Genomic DNA, 17,578 nt, shown 5'->3' with positions numbered 1-17,578 from the left:
ACCACTTGACCCCAAGGAAATGCTGTTTTAGAAACTGTTGTTTAATATTATCACAACCTGTGTGTGTGTGTGTGTGTGTGACCTATGATGGATTTATCTTCTTAGGATTTTAGGTAGTGTGCAAATTACCAAAATTATCAAAGCCTGGACATTATATAATTTTTTGTGGAAGTGTAAACAAGATTTCCCAAATCTTTTTAGTTATTGTCTCTCTTTCATGCACCCATTTGAGTTCCCTTTCTTTTCTCTTGCTGGGATCTTCTTTCAATTGAGTTTAAAATTAAATACGATAATGGCAACAAAAAATACCATTTGATCTGGGTTTAATATCACCAGGCATTAAAATTCCACTGTTTTAGGTCTGGCACATTCTCAACAATAATTTCTGTTTCTCCTCTTAGCTTTTTCCAAGTAATTCATTATTTAATATGAGAACTATGCTCACTAAATTCAATGTAGTACCAGTATAAACAGTTTCTTTACTTTTTAAGAATACTAAAGCTTGTGCACACTACAAGAAAGATATTTAACTTCCTGATGTAAATCTTCCACATACTTTTTAAAATCACTATAAGTAACATGCATCACTGTAGAATATACTCTCTACAATACTAATTATAGCACATTTGAAAAAACCCAGTTTCATTTTAAAGGGGTATAATTGCAGTCTCCTAGTTGTATGTTCTTCTTAATTTTACACATATTTAATTAAATTTCAAGGAGGCAAAATTAAGATCGCCTGGGGAGATACACCTTGTACAAAAGTAAGTAAAGAAGGAATTTACAACATGTATGAGTGAAATAGCAGCACCTCTTAACAATTCATTTACAGGCTTTCACAATTTGAGATTTAGTTTTTATAACATAATTCTAATACTTTTTGGTGCTAGGTAGTTATCATTGATATCGACTTCCAACCTAAAATATTTCTTAATGAAGTTTTGTGTTTACTATTATTAGTAGGGATTGACTCTTAATCCAAAATGTTGCTACATCTGTGGAATTTACCAGAGAGGCACAGCATTAAAGTTAGGGAAACTATTCACAGTGAACAATTTTCTCTGCTGGCTGCAGGAAGTACGTTTTATTTTTTGATTAAAAAAAAAAAAAGCATACTTTTCCATTTGTGAATTACCCCCTGTGGCATACAGCAACAGCTCTGTAAGTGTTCTGATGACCAAGCTGCAAACACACCAGCAGAGAGCCTTCTGTGTTTGCAACTGAGACCAAACAGAACAAGCCTTTTGCAAAACGTGCCGTTTCACGGTCACGGGAGCACAACCTCATTTTGGTGAATCTCTGCTGTGAGGCCAGCACAACTGTGGACTTTAGTAAGAGTACCAGGAATGACCACACATACCAGCAAATAGCAAGATGGGTGGCAGCATTGCAAATTTACTGGATGGGTGACTAGTGCAGGGAGAGGGTTCAGTGGCTCAAGAACAAGTACGGGAAAACCAGGAACCAGAATCACACCTTGGACAACTCACTGACATCATGCCTGTTTTATGTGTCCCTGCAGCATTGAGCCAAGAGTGGTGCATGATGACCAGGTCAGCCAGGATGATGTCCTGCTGGCCCCAGAATCCAGTATGGGACTGGTGGGAGCCAGCAGCTGGCACTGTGTGAGGACCATGAAGTACTGTGCTGAAACTGGTCTCAGAGCAGGCTTTGGAACAGAAGCAGCAGCAGAAAATTCTGGGTCTGTACTCGCAGGACCTGTTTGATGCACTCGTGAGGAATAGTCCACTGCAGAGCTTGCAGCAGATACAGAAGTCACTTCTGAGCCCAGTAAATGTCTGGATCCATTATAAAGTTTGTTAATCCAGTAATGGGAGGGGTTTCTGCTTTGTGAACCAATGCAAAAGTCATGAGAAGCCCTGGCTAGCAACATGTATCCACTAATGGCAGATTGTATCAAGGCACCTTGGTTCCTGCCTCCTCCCCATTCCCACCACCACATGGAGTTGAAAATGGTGACTGGGTAATGGAAACAGCAAAGAATGCCTTGAAAGACAATTTTTTTGCTAGAGCCTTTCCTGCTTACTTCCTTACAAATAATAACCTTACATTGCCATGCTTGTAAGTATGCCTCTCTGTAACCACTAAGAAGTCTATTAAGCCACCTGGAAACAGTGAACAGGGCTGGGGGAGGTAGAAATGTGTTCCAATTACAAATCTAGTCCACTTCAGTTAGAGGTAGTCCATGCTGTCAATAGGTGACAAAGTCATTTGTGCCAAGTATGAGTGGGTTTGAATTTTTGTTTCAATGTGCTGGGATTGGGGAGGAGGAAGGCTGTGGACCTATGTTTGCACACAGCCATAACCAGGTAAGCCCTGTGGAAGCTAACACAGCATCCTGTTGATTCCCTCATAAATTCTGACCCCATCTCAGGTGCTAATAGCTAAGTCTGTGAGTTTGTCATGGAAGTCACGGATTCTGTGACTTTCCAGGATCTCCGTGACTTCTACAGCGGCTGGTGTGGCGGGCCCAGGGGCCACCTGATCAGCTCAGGTGGCCCCTGGGACAGCCACACCAGCTGTTGCTGAAGCAGTCTTGGGCCACTGCGCCCCCTTACCCCTGCAGCAGCAGGAGTTTGGGTGTGGAGGGGACTCAGGGCTGGGGGTTGGGGCACAGGAGGGGGGTGAGGGCTCTGGGTAGCATTTACCTCATGGTGGGGACTCCCCAGAAGCAGCAACATCCCTCGGCTCGTACATGGAGGCGTTGCTAGGTGGCTCCATGCGCTGCCTCCATCTGCACCGGCGCTCGGGGGGGGGGGGTGGTAGCACATGGAGCCATCTGACCACGACTCCTCCCAGGCGCCGCAGGGGCCTGTTGCCACTTCCAGGAGCTGCCGCTTAGGGAGCCTGCCAGCCCTGTCAACCCCCTCACCTTACCCTCCCAGCTCCAGCGGGGGTCCCGGGCCACCCTCCCCCCAGCACCTGGGTCACCCCTTGTCCCCCCCCCCCCCAGCACCCATGGTGCCCCCTAGGTTCCCCTCCCCCAAGATTTAGTCAGGGGTATATAGTACAAGTCGTGGACAGGTCACGGGCCATGAATTTTGTTTACCGCCCGTGACCTCTCCATGACTTTTACTAAAAATACTCATGACTAAAACGTAGGCTTACTAATAGCTGCAAACTTTTCCTGAAGCAGGGACTACAGAGAGGCAGTCAGATTTCAGGGAAGGGCATATTTTCCAGAGCCGCTATGAAAGCTGTTTTCAGTTAACTTACCATTATCTCTACACTTTTCACTGTGGTTAACCAGGCTGTGTCCTGGGAGCTTCAGTGGACTAAAGCATCCCTTTCACAAAATATTGTAAAGTAACATATTTTATGTCCTTGAAATTCCACAAGAATGACTTCTGCGTTCCTGCTCTGAGTTATTTGAGAAAATACCCATTGGTGTATTGCCCTGTTCCAGGCCCCCTTGAACTCTACTGGCTTTTGTACCTCCACAGCTAGCTCTCAGTGCTACACAAGCCTGCCCAAAGTGCCTGCACAGACCCTTCCAAGAGGGAGCATTTCTGTGATGAAGTCATCGTTGAAGTTCCAGGCAGGGACAACAACCAGGTCCAGTACTAAAGACGGGGACTTATGGCTAAAGAAAAGGCATGCCCAGAGGCAAGAGGAAAGGCTCCGGCTGGCTGCACAGCTTGAGGACACGGTTTCAGCAACGGAACAGGCACATGCTTCACAGTTTCTGGAACAAAAGCAGCACCTAAGGGAGAGGACAGAGCTCAACAGAAATAGCTTTTTGAGCAGCTGATATCATTAATGGCTGCAAGACTACCAACTCCTGCCACATCACTCACAGCATGACCTGTCTCCCCGCTGCAGTATCCTGTGCTGCAGTCCAGAACAGCTTGGAAAACTCAATGGCTGGTTGGAAGACCTCTCAGATGGAGATAAAGGAGCTGCTGGTCATAGTGAAGCCCTTGGAAGCAGCGCAGGAAGGCGTGCACCAATGTGCTCCTCGCCGGACTACCTGCACTATAAAGAAGTCTCTGCGTGGCCTGGTGGCAGAAGACATGGACACCTGAGTGTGAAGGCAAATCAGGCCCTGTCCTCCCTTCTCCAGGGGGAGACTCAAGAACCCCTCAGAGACCCAGGGCAGTCCTGGCCAAAAGAACTCCAGAACCAACTTCTGGAGGTGGGCCAGGAAACCCGGGGCCCAGCTCAGGGAGTTGAGTCGGTGCCAGAGCATGGACAGGACAAGTTGGTTGAGCGTGAGTGCCCTTCCCTGCAGAGAAAGGCACCGGAGCATTCCTGTCCATCTCCGCAGCCACTCAGCCACCCTGCCCTCCAAACCTTGCAAGAAAATGGTCCTATTGGGTTCCAGACTTGCAAGAGATTGGTGGAAGGCAGGTATATTAGCCCTAGAATAATAAAGACCCTTTTCACTATAAGCTGAAAAGGTAATACCTCAGGTGTCCTTAGGTGACCTGAGTCCAATTAAGGGCTACCTGACACCTTTAAAAACCCATCCTCTGGTAAGAGAGGAGGAGGAGACAAGCTGCTGTAGGGATAGTGACAGCAGAGAGATAGGTTTCTCCACTTAGAGGCTGCTCTCCTCCCTTCAGAGGAAACAACCATACTGAATGTGGGTTTAAGCAAAGGACTGGAAGCCCAGGGGGAATAACAGGACAACACCCCTCCCCTCCCAGCCCCCCCAGCAAGGGGTAGCAAAAGATATTCCCGTTTATTTTGTGTTTGTGAATTTGTTTGGAGGAGGAGCACTCCTGGGACCTGCCAAAAGACCTACCTTGAAAATACTGATAAACCCAGAGTGGGAAGACAAACACTGTCCAGAGTGGGGCTAATTTAGTCCAGGCCCCATCACCGTTAGAGGGGGAAGTGTTAAGCCTGGCAGGACAGAGGAGGTGCCTTGCCACAACAGTTAGGTACAGCAATTGACACTTCAGTCACTTCCATACTGTGGATCATCCCCACTTCCATCCCCATTTCACCTGTCATCTTGTCATTTAGAAATAGGTTGCATGGCAATCAAGCCCCCACAAGCACTGACCCCCCTCCCAATCAGTTAGCCCCTTTCCCTCACAAGCACATTCATAGAAGTATTATTCCTCCTCTTTCATGGGGCCATGCAAGTCCATAACGTGGGAGCACAAAAGCAACCCTGATTTCCGTTGCCTGGGTTCATCCAGCTCCAGCTGTGGTAGATGCAGTTTCAGGCTGAGTGTACTGATTCAGCAGCCCCTCACTGTCATCAGTTCATTCAGGGGGAAATTGCTCACCTTTGGCTCCAGAAAGTATTTGAAGAACACAGCAAGCCAAATAGCTCACTGCAGAAAGACAGAAAAAAATCCTTGCAGAATTTCAAGAACATTACTTTTCAAACTGAACTTCAATATATTGTAAGAGGGATGCTATGATATTACCAAGGATACAATCTGGACTGATGAACAACTGTGTGCTCACAATTCTCCAACCTGGGGTGCCCTTTACAGTGCTTCAGTGTGAAAGCTATCACTCCTGATCTGCTCACACATAGCCTCCAACATGTAAATTATTCCCAGTTATACTGTATGAGTGCTGTTGCCAGCCACTCTTGAATTACACTGCAGAGCAACATCAGCAAATTCCCAGTCCCAGACTTTCCCCCAGCAATGTACATCTTATACTGCCCAGCTTTCTTCAGGACAATACAAGCTCATATAAAGTCTGTCATTTTATTAACAGAAAATGATATGCACAAAGACTGTTATCCCAAATGGAGTTTCCCAAACACTTCGGTCCAAACACATTGGTTTAGATTAAAAAATAAAACAGGTTTATTCACTACAGAAAGATAGATTTCATGTGTCTACAGGTAATGAGGCACAAAAGTCATAATCGGCTACAAGAAAATAAAAATAAAATCCAACTAATGCCTAACTTACAAGCTAAATGAATTCAGAGCAACATCCCTCTCACCAGATATTCTAGCTGTCTTATGGCTGAATTCCTTTCAGTCAGGATCCCTCCCCCAGTCAATGCTGCTTCCTTTGTTCTTCAGGTATTGTTGATGCCATGGGTAGATATAAAGGGAGGAATATTTGCTCTCCCTTCTTATAGTTTTTTCTCTTCTTTGAGAATCATCTCCAGCTGAGGTTCAGGAAACAGACAGTTTGCATGGATCAGAACCCCAAGCTATTTTTGTCAAGATGTAGATTTTTCACCCATACTCTTTTTTCTGCTGAAGAATGGCCACTGAACCAGATCATGGTCCATTTGATTTAGCTGACACCTGGATGAAGTGTCAGTTTGCCTTTTGTCTCTGAGGAACTGGCTTGTGACTGCTCTCCAGATTTGGAACATGTCTTAGTAATATCATACCATAGAATCTTATAACTTTACATTCAATGTTACCACACATATTTTACCATGACAATAATGATCAGCAAATTATGAGTTTTCAACAGATAAAGTGCACTTCTTTTATAAGAATCAGATCCATCTCAGATGATTTGATTCTTATAAGCGATTGATTCTTACAAGCAGAGTATAGGTTAGTATAGGAATAATTTTGTCCCCGTGGTTTTGATTGGTTGATTCTTATATCAGTGATTCTTATAAATATAGTACACTGTACCTCACAAAGCATACTTTGTATGAAATGTATCATAGTCCTGTAAAAGAGGTGAATATAGGGGTATAGACTATCACAGATGTATCAAACCAGAATCCACTCCCAACCGCCCCAAGGACAGGGGGGCCAAAGAACCAAAGAACAAGATAACAACAAACCATCACTGCTGTACCATCTGTGTGATTGACTATCACTTCAAACGTGAGAACAGCATGATGAGGCAAGAACCATAGACTTGCATGAGGATGTATCCCTATAAAGACAGACCCTGAAGACTAAGGACTTTGAGTCTGGTTCTGCAACCAACTTCCAGGAGCATCAGCTGCGCATCTGACAAGACTCGGCTCCATCCTTGTGTCCAGGCCACCTGGTCAGTGACTTGGCACAAGCAACTTCTAGGCTGGTAACTATAACAACCTTGCAGAACTTGTGTGTGTGGGTGAATGAATGTGTGAGTGAATGGAATGTTATAGCTAGAACTGATTGCTTACTCTGATTCTTTCTGTATTCACAATAAATGTGGCATATTGTCTTATCCCCTAAATAAGATCCTGCTGGTTTTTATTTTCTAAGTATAACATTGTCATCTGTGGACTGCATGGACTACCTTTACCTGAAATGGACTAAATTAGTAAATGGAACACATTTCCACCTCCTTCACCCTCATATAGTTAACTGTTTGCAGGTAGGTTGTTAAACTGTTGAGTGATTACAGAGTAGCACACTTACAGCCATGGCTATGTAAGTTATTATTTTTAAGAAACAGGAATGCCCTAGCAAAAATGTGTAAATTCATTTTCAAAGCATGTTTACTGTTTGCATTTCCTGATGGGGTTGGGTGGGGTGGAGTGAGCCAAGTCAATGGTGGCATATCATCCACCATTAAGAACATAAGAGTGGCCATACTGGTTGGACCAAAGATCCATCTAGCCCAGTAGCCTGTCTTCCAACAGTGGACAATGCCAGGTGCTTCAGAGGGAATGAACAGAACAGGTAATCATTAAGTGATCCATCCCCTGCCGCCCATTCCCAGCTTCTGGCAAACAGAGGCTAGGGACACCATCCCTGCCCATCCTGGCTAATAGCCATTGATGGACCTATCCTCCATGAATTTATCTAGTTCTTTTTTTGTTATGGTCTTGGCCTTCACAACATCCTCTGGAAAGAGTTCCACAGGTTCACTGTGCGCTGTGTGAAAAAATACTTCCTTTTGTTTGTTTTAAACCTGCTGCCTATTAATTTCATTTGGTGACCCCAGTTCTTGTGTAATGAGAAGGAGTAAATAACACTTTGTGACAGGGTCAGGACAGATGGCTATAGGAGAGGAATAGAAGGCAGATATATTAGCCCCAGGCTAAGTAGGTCCCTTTTCCCTGGGTAAGGTACTGGAACAATCAGGAACCTTCTGGAGACAATTAAGACAGGCTGCTTAGAACACCTGCAGCCAATCAAGAAGCTGCTAGAATCAATTAAGGCAGGCTAATCAGGGCACCTGGGTTTTAAAAAGGAGCTCACTTCAGTTTGTGGTGTGCGTGTGAGGAGCTGGGAACAAGAGGCACTAGGAGCTGAGAGTGAGAACACAGACTGCTGGAGGACTGAGGTGTATAAGCATTATCAGACACCAGGAGGAAGGTCCTATGGTGAGGATAAAGAAGGTGTTAGGAGGAGGCCATGGGGAAGTAGCCCAGGGAGTTGTAGCTGTCACATAGCTGTTCCAGGAGGCACTCTAGACAGCTGCATTCCACAGGGCCCCGGGCTGGAACCCGGAGTACAGGGCGGGCCCGGGTTCCCCCCAAATTCTCCCAATTCCTGGTCAGACACAGGAGGAGTCGACCTGGACTGTGGGTTCAGAAAAACGGATAAGCTGAGGGCTGCCGTGAAGCTCCAAGTTGAGCAAATCCGCCAGTAAGCGCAAGGTAGAGCACCAAGGTAGAGCAGGAGCTTTGTCACAACTTGCTTAGTTACTTTCTCCACACCAGTCATGATTAGCAGATATGCACTGCTAGCTATGGCTTCTCATAACTTTTGCATTGGTTCATAGTGTGGAAATCCCTCCCATTACTGTATTAATAAATATTAAATTGGAGACAGAAACTTACCAGTCTCAAGGGTGTCTTCTGTCCCTTCTGTGTCTGTTGCAGGCTTTGCGGTGGGCTGTTCCTGAAGGGGGCATCAAACAGTTCCTCAGAGTACAGCCCCAGGATGCTTGCTGCAAAGCCTCCTCTGGGACCAGTTTTAGCAACAAAGTCACTTCTCTGTCCTCACATGGCACCTGCTGTTGGCTTCCATCAGTCCCCATGCTCAATTCTGAGGCCAACAGGGTGCAATGGCTCCATGTTTGGCACAGTGCCCAACAACCACTCAAACTCATCCTAAAATGGGCATGATGTCAGTGAGTTGCCCAAGGCACAGTTCTGGTCTCTGGTTTTCTGGTACTCACTCTTGAGCCGCGTAATCCTCTCCCCGCACTGTTCACCAGTCCAATAAATCTGGAAAGCTGCCAGCTTCTTTGTCATTTGCTGGTGTAACCCTTCTGCCCATCAGAGTTGGCAGCAACAAGGGCCAGGTTCAGTATCTAGGGGTTCCTTTTCAAGAACACAGTGCAAAATCAGCTCGAGCCTCCACCCAGTACCACCTCCCTGAGTGCCACCCCCTGAGTGCCTCTAAGAGGCACTACTTCCCCTCTCGCAAGCATAGAGTCTGAGGGTAGCAAAAGCCTTTTAATAAAGGAGGGAAACAATGTGGCATTATGTGGGGAACACCACAAACAGGATTCATAACACAAACCATGAGCAAAAGACCCACCCCCAAGTAAGTTTGGCAGTGTCCTTTTTCCCTCAGGGTCTTAAGTCCAGTAACCCAAAAGTCACCGCACCCACAGTTTCTGTTCTTGGTCAGTGCAGCCCCCAGAGTTCAGACATTCATCTGCAGCATTTACCCCCCAGCCTGGGTGGAAGACAGAGGAGGCATGGGGACAGCTTACATGCTCTGCTGCTCTGACCGACAGCCAATGTCCACGCCTTTCCGTGGGGTTTTGCGGCAGTCCTCACCACTAGCAGTGCCCCTCCACCAGCCATCCCTGGTGGCTGCGCCTCTCTGCCAGCTGTCCTGCTGGCCACTCCTCTCCGCTAGCCATTCTGCTAGCCGCTCACCAATATGTCTTCAGCCCCCCCAACACAGCTCTCAGTGATTTCAGCTCTTGTAATTTTCACTCCATACATCTGAAGAAGTGGGTCATAGCCCACAAAAGTTTACACTCTAATACATTTTTTAGTCTTTAAGGTGCCACAAGACTCCTCATTGTTTCAGCACTTTAGTGATTTCAGCTATTAGTAAGGGAGCCTCAATACTGGTACACTCAGAACCACAAGCCCAATGTAGGTCTAAGGCTTAGACCTAGGTATCAGTGATTTTGGCTCTGCAGTATATAACAAGCCTCCTAATTGAGTCAAAATCAGCTCTGTTATTACACAGTGGAGAGAGGATGGATTAAAGTAGTGTTTAAGGCCCTCAGAAGGGGGGCCATGCTGCTAAGTACACATACCTATCTCAAGCTTCTCTCAATTCACTGGGCTTTGGAACTCATGTCCCTTGCCTAGCAAGTGCTCCTTAGTTGAGGGCAAGTCCCTCAGTCATAAAATGCCAAGTACAGTTCTACTGCCCTTGATTCACATAACCAAGATAACAACACTTTATTACTCCTGCCCCAATAACAAAGAGAGTGGGGATCCCACAGCAACCAAAGTGACCATTTGGGCAAGCAGTCCCATCATGCTAGGCAGGGTGGGTATGCCCATGCAAATGAGATCAGCCCCTGAAGTCCTTTTCCACAGCTCACCACCAGATGTCAGGGTAGAGCTCATTCTGACTCTGCTTACACTGGTATGTGTGATCACTCCGCGTACTGTTACTAACGTCCATAGTTGTACTGGCCTCCCACCAGACTTTACCAAAATCTGGCTGTGCTCCCGTGACCATGAAGCAGCATTGCAACAGACTTGTTCTGTTCAATCTCCATTGCAAACACAGAAGGCTGTCTGATATTGTTTGCAGCTCAGTGTTCAGAAGACAATAGAAGGGTTAAACACAGATTCACCAAACTGCTGCATTACACCAAGGGGGGACACTTCTGTTTCCCTGTAGTCGACTGGAGATTTTTGGGACAGAGAGGACAAAGGAAATTGGCTCATAGCATTATGGGATACTTTTGGTGTACTTCCAGAACCCAAGTCAGGGGATGCGGGGTCTACAATGCAAAGCAATCGGGCTCGACCCCTAGGTACCAGCTTGACTTGGGCTTGAACCCTCCACCAAAGGGTCCTAGAACTCTAAGTCTGAGCCTGAGTCTGAGAGGTTTCTATATAGACAGAAGTTGGGGTTGAGCTCAAGCCTATGTCTAGAAGAGGATGATTCAATTCTAGTGAGTATGACGGATTTAGGGTACGTCTACACTGCAGCTGGGAGTGTGCTTCCCAGCACTAGTAGACAAACATGCTAGTTTTTCTCAAACTAGCACACTAACAATAACAATGTAGCCAGTGGTTGCATGGCTGGCAGCTCGGGCTAGCTGCCTGAGTATAAATCCACTCAGACCCCTGGAAACTGAGTCAGGTGGCCTGAGCCACCACCTGTGCTATCCCTGGCTACACTGCAAAGTTTGTCTGTCCGCTTCCACTGGGAAGCAAGCTCCCAGCTGCTGTACATGTACCCTGAATCTGTTGTGCTCACTATAATTGAATAGTCCTCTTCCAGGGCATGTCCGAGCTAACTTGACCTCATCATGAACAGAAATGTACAGTAATAGTGTTCTGAGTTATGCCATACTTGTGCCAGTTCTGGACAGCCAGCCTTAATTTTCCAAAATCAGAATGCAGCCAGTCATCAGCTCAACTAAATGACAACAAATGCTTCTACATGGCAAGTGAATAGCTGTATTGCTATTACGCTGAGACTAGACTGATTATGCATACTGTTGGAAAGAGTGGCTGTAAGTAACTCCTACTTTTCAAATTCATCATAATAAGTGTCTGGAAAACTAATTTTAAAAGAGTTGCTCAATAATCCTTCTGTAAGGATAACAGAAGTTGAGAAGATTGTTATGGGTCTGACTATCATGAAGTTTAAGTGGAAAAGGCCCTGATCTTCACTAGCTGAATGGGTGGTTATTAAGCTGTGAACAACCATTCATTGTCTTGTGCAAAAAAAAAAAATTAAGTTACTCATCTCAAATAAATTACATTGTGTAGAGATGCAAAGCTTAACTGTGGCACAAGGTAATTAAAGTATATCTATATCTTTGTCTTTCTATACCTAGATTCTGTAACTAGATTTAAATCTAGATAGTAAACAGTAGAATTGTACAAAGTGTAAATGAGGGCAGAATTTGGCTTGCAGAATCTTTATTACAAGCGATGTTGCATAAACCAGGAAGAACCCATTTTGTCTCTCAGAACTCTGGGTGACTTTGCAGAGCTGGCAGTTAGGAGAAATATTTTTATGTGTACACTGAACTAATTTAATCTAGAATCAGTGAGAGACAATTAATTTTGAACACTCAACGCCACTTTTTTACTGAGTGTCTTTTCAAATTAGTACTATGCTGGTCCAAGGCTGAATTTTGCACAGTCTGCACCTAAGACCAAATGCAATTTTATACATATGCACATACAAATATATGTTATATACACATATATAAACTAAGAGGAAAGCACCAATACAGTTCAGAAGACGTAAATGCAATATACAATAAGATTAGCTGTTAATACTGTCCATGCACTGTCAATGTGAAATTACAGAAAGAAGCCAAGACTTCTAGCTTTTGCAAAGCTTAAATCAGGATTAGTAGAGACATGGCTATTTTGCCAATGCATGAATAGTTTCTTTCAGAACCATCACCCTTTTTTTTTCTTGCTGAAATAATCGACTATGGGCTCCCTTAATTTTGTTTGGCATGAAAGATAGACAAAAAAGAACAAGAAAAGCATCTGTCAGGAAAGGAAAAAAATTAACAGACCAAGATTCCATAATCATTTATATCATAAATATTTTCCACATATAAAGCTGGTCCTTTGTGTCTTCAACTGGACTTGTTGCCTCAGGAACAAAACATGAATATATCCCAAATTGCACACCCAATTCCAATGGAACCTAAAAATGGTATTTCATTCTTTAGGCTGCCCATAGTTCTGCTGTAAAATGGATAACTTTCAGGTGTTAACCTTAGCCCCTATATTTTGAAAGAGATGTTTGAGGATTTAACTGCACAACACTCATTGAAGATAATGGAAATTTTATGAGTAAAACAAATACATTTGCATAAATCAATTTGCTAATAACTTGTGAACAGGACGAATGCCTACATTCCTCTGATACTTGGACCAATGAATTCTAACTAGGTCTGGTTACAACAACTCATTATTTCTCATTATATCTTAAATAGGTCAAAGACCTTGGTCTTCATTCAGGACCAAATCCTCATCTAATGTTTTTTTAATGCCATTTTTCAGTCCTCAGAACACAAAAAAGCATCACATAAATACTCAACTCGTTAAGAGATCTTTCGCATCTGAATATCTCATAACAGCAAAACAGAAACATATCAAACTACTTCAACAATATTCAAGCGCAAAATATTTCAGCCTAAAAAGTAATTTTGTAGCAAACTGCCTGAACTAATTTAGAACCAGAGAGCCTTGTCAGTAACGTTAAGATTTACTACCCTGATGACACTGCCCTACAGTACATCATTCTCATGCTGAGCACACCACTGTCAAGAAACTCATGACATCACAGTGATAAAACTGTAATCTAGCATTCTGCTAGAGCTTATCTTGCACACACTCCATATTCCACACAGACTGTTCTATATCTTACCTTCTTTCCTTGAATACCTTTTGGACCTGGCTCGCCTGGAGGTCCACTGATTCCCTAAACCAAGATAAATACCATAGAATTAGTTTTCTTCAAAGATACATAAGTTTCTTTTGAATGTTGTCTTGAACACAATACAGTAAAATATATTTGGGGCTAGAGCTGTCTTTGTTATACATTTGTACAGTGCCTAGCACAACAGATCCCTGGCCTTGAAGTGCTACCATAATATACATTAATAATAATAACCAGCTCTTGCAGAAAGTAGATTTTACTTTTACATATAATTTGCATGTGTTTAATTTGGAGCTTCTTGTTCCTCTCTTTCTCCAGCTCTGGACTCTGTGATACTTCATACTGCCCTCTATGCCTGGAATTCCCTTCCCAAGCAAGTTCACTAAGCCACCACCTTCTCTCTCCATTCAAGTCTGTAAAGAAACCACTTCTGTGAGGCCAGCTATCTACTACTGAGCTGTAGTTTATTTTGATTTTCTGAAAAACATTGCACTCTGCAAGATACTTTTAGAACTAGTTGTTACTGTGACCACAGCTGTGTTCTCAGACACAAGGAAAACAATCCTCTGACTTCTGTGAGCAGTATGTAAGGTACCCAGTCTGCAGCACTTACACAAAGGTGTGGGGCATGAGTGTGTCCATATCCCAAATGGGTGGTCAGGCTGCTGGGTGCAGATTGATGAGTGACTGTGAGAAACAGCCAAAATGTGGAACTGTTATACATCCTATGCGTACAGCCCTTAAAATTCTTCTTGACACCCAAAGTAGATCTTTATCTCCATAGTCTGCTACTGGGAGTCCCAGGACCATTTGGCAGGTTGCCCATAATGGGGTTGTGAAGTGCAATTCATCGCAGCTCCCAGCAGCAGAGCTGATAACCAGATCTTTGTGTCTCTGTCTATAGGTATGTCTACACAGCAAAGGAAAACTTGTGGCTGGCCTGTGCCAGCTGATGGGCTCGTGGGGCTGTTTCATTGCGGTGTAGACTTCCGGGCTAGGTGTGTAGCCCAGGCTCTAAGACCCTGTGGGGTGAGAGGGTCCCAGACCTTGGGCTCCAGCCCAAGCCTGGAAGCCTACACAGCTATGAAACAGCCCCACAGTCCAAGCCCCATGAGCCTGAGTCAGCTGTGACAGACCAGCTGCGGGTTTTTCTATGCTGTGTAGACATACCCTATGAGGCCTCATGGAGTTTTCCTGTGGATGGGCAGAGATATTCATGAGCAGTAAAGAGGTTTCAACCATGGAAACTGCTTTTTATTACAGTAGAAACTTTGGGAAATACTAGAAAAATGTATGCTGGTAAAAAGAAAAAGAACTGGCAAGAATCCAAAATGCTCAGTTTCCCTGAGGGTACAAACATGTTCTCACAGCTATAAATCACACCAGTGCTGAAGCTGCAGTACAGGAGTGGGAAACCTATATTTATTGACCACCCAAGGAACTGACAAAACCGATCTTTTAAAGGAGGACAGGTATTTTAATAATGGTGGCTGACAATTTTATGTGAATAGTAAAGGCAGTCCCACCAAAGATTAAATCAGACGTATTCGTACCAAATTAATTTGTTTACAAAACTTGTAAAAGCCTTAATTTTGCACCCTTTGTGGCAGGCTTGGAAAAAATATCAACTTATTGTACCTCTCCCTTGCTTAATAAACCATACCAATTGCTCTACAAACCATGCAACAACACACCAGTACCCCTAAATAATCGCAAAATAATATAGTTCACAAATTATTAAAAAAAAACATCATAACCATCACCAAAACCACAAAACAGTTAAAGTTCTAGAAGGCAAATTATCAAATCACACAACCTAGCAAAGAATCCTCCCATAGGAACAAGGGGGATAGCTAATGTTGTCTGAGTGTCTCCTTTCTGACTGAGTTGAGACTAGTTGATTTGCTCAGGTAAGGCTGGTAACAGTATGTGTGTTTGTATGTATGTAAATATATGCCTTTATTCTGTACTTCCTGGGCTTTGTTGTTCTGAGTTGGTTATTATTTGCCACTAATTTTTATGTGTTTAAATAAAAACAAATTCTACTCTATTCTGTTAATAAATGAGGGACTTATACATAAAAAAACAAAATAATTTTTAAGCCTATGAGAACACAAACATTGAAAAGAATTCCTAACAGAAGTTTTGGAAATCACATCACTCTTTTTGATGTATTTGTCTTGGTGAAAAATAGATTACTAAGAAGTGAGATGAAGAAATGCCTGTGCAGTAGAAAATGTGCAACAGGGATGGCAGGGAATCTAATAATGTAATTTTCTGTAAATGAGATAAATCACTATCCAGTTTATTGTTTGGCATGTTCCTTTTGGTCACTGAAGGGACTTTATTCTCATTTGTAATTATTTAGTTGCCATAGTTCATAGTTACAGTAAATTGCTGAACATAATGGATTAATCCTCTATTTTAGCATAACATTGATCTGTTTTTATTTTCCAGCAATTTTTTGCATCAGAAGTCTTCCAAACAAACTGAATGTACACCATAATATACTATAATATGAATATAATATAACATAATTAATATAATATACTATAATATTAACAATTCCAACATTAGTTTTGAAACAAGGACTAAAACTACACTGAACTAAAAACTACACTGACTACTGTAAAACTACACTGAACTAAAAACTACACTGACTACTGTACATTGAAAAGAAAAAAATATTCAGTTCATTATGACTTCACCTAAAAATAACGGTTGTTTTCCTACTAAATTGTTCCTAAGTTATTTTTTACCAGAATTCAGAAATGGCTCAATTTGTAACAGTTAGCAGCTGGGTATTTTACAAAGGATGCATAACTGAACACACATTGCATGGAGAGTTTAGTTTCTGTAGGTAAATGGTGACTATTTGATTTGTCTCATTTTATGATAGGTCTAAATCTCTCTGATTCGTGGTGTTTCAATCTAGAAATAGTTGGGCTGGGTGCAGAAGTGGAGTGGCTCTATGCACTTTCCACAGTACCAGCATATGGAGCCACTAGGGAGACACAAACAACTTGCTGAGGTCCCCGCTATACTAAGCAAATATCTCCAGATCCCTGTCCTCACTCTTTCTCTGGAGAGTTGTGGAAGTTGCAGGGGAAGAGAGAGAGAGGGAGCTTGGAATGGGGGATTGGCAGCCATGAAGGGATTGTCCATCATCCCTTTTCAAGCAACAAGAAGCATCTTCTTATCAATGGGATGGGACCTTACTCTGACTCATCACTCTTGCTACTGAAACTCTCATATTAGTGTTTAGGATCTATCAAACCTGTGTGCTGCCTGCACTGCTATATGGGTCAGAAACCTCTTACAGATAGAACTGGAGCGGCTAGAGACACACCATAGGCACTGTCAGTGCCAAATCCTGAGCCTAAAGTGGTTCGACTTTGTGTGAAATGCCAAAATCTCACAGAGATCTGGCCTTCCTCCAGTTGCTCATTACATTCAAAGCAGCACTGCTTGCTCTTTGGCCATGTCACCTGGATGGACAAAAATACGCCAGCGCACCATGCTCTCAGACTCTCCATCAACGTGTAAAAGCATGCATGCCTTGACCCTACATGGCATCACCTGTGGGGCTGCCTCAGAGATTCGTGGATTTGCAGGACTGAGCCAGATCCGGGAACTTTACTCTACAATGTCTAATATGATGCCCATCAACTGTGGTCACTGGCTGATGCAATGGGTCCTCAGTAGACTATGCACATTTGATGACGATATTGGCATTTGAGCTGCTCAACCAATTCCATCTCTCCAGCTATCATTCATCTGGGCAGTACTCTGCCCATCTTGCTAGGATATCAGGGAGGCTGCCATATATGGTCGTTGAGGGGTGAAGCCTTAGACTCTAGCTATGGGATCTGGCAGTTACATAGGTGCTATGTGGTCAACCTAACAGGAGAAACATCTCCCACAGTATGTGGAAAACTCTACAGTTGAGGAGTCCAGCTGAGCCACACAGCTCTGGCTAGACTGTGTGTGAGATACATAGCAGGGGCCAGGATTTGGTCGTAAAAATTTTTCTGAAATTCATAGAGTTGCCATGATTTACTTTACTTCTCAAAATGTGCAACTTTGCAGAGTTTAGCA

At 43.6% G+C, this 17,578-nt stretch overlaps 1 protein-coding gene across 3 annotated transcripts in view; it reads right to left on the bottom strand.

The window, feature by feature from the left end:
* COL28A1 (collagen type XXVIII alpha 1 chain) overlaps positions 1 to 17,578 on the bottom strand; it is a 116,586-nt gene that overhangs the window by 80,070 nt on the left and 18,938 nt on the right. For all 3 annotated transcript variants that reach the window (XM_048838222.2, XM_048838219.2, XM_048838220.2), the window contains exon 11: positions 13,469 to 13,522. In XM_048838222.2, coding sequence (XP_048694179.2) covers positions 13,469 to 13,522 — 54 coding nt within the window. The remainder of the gene's footprint in view (positions 1 to 13,468; positions 13,523 to 17,578) is intronic.

This window comes from Caretta caretta, chromosome 2, assembly GCF_965140235.1.
Source record: "Caretta caretta isolate rCarCar2 chromosome 2, rCarCar1.hap1, whole genome shotgun sequence".
NCBI classification, from domain to species: Eukaryota; Metazoa; Chordata; order Testudines; family Cheloniidae; genus Caretta; species Caretta caretta.
The sequence above is the reverse complement of the archived record's forward strand: the minus strand, read 5'-3'. Positions and strand labels throughout refer to the sequence as shown.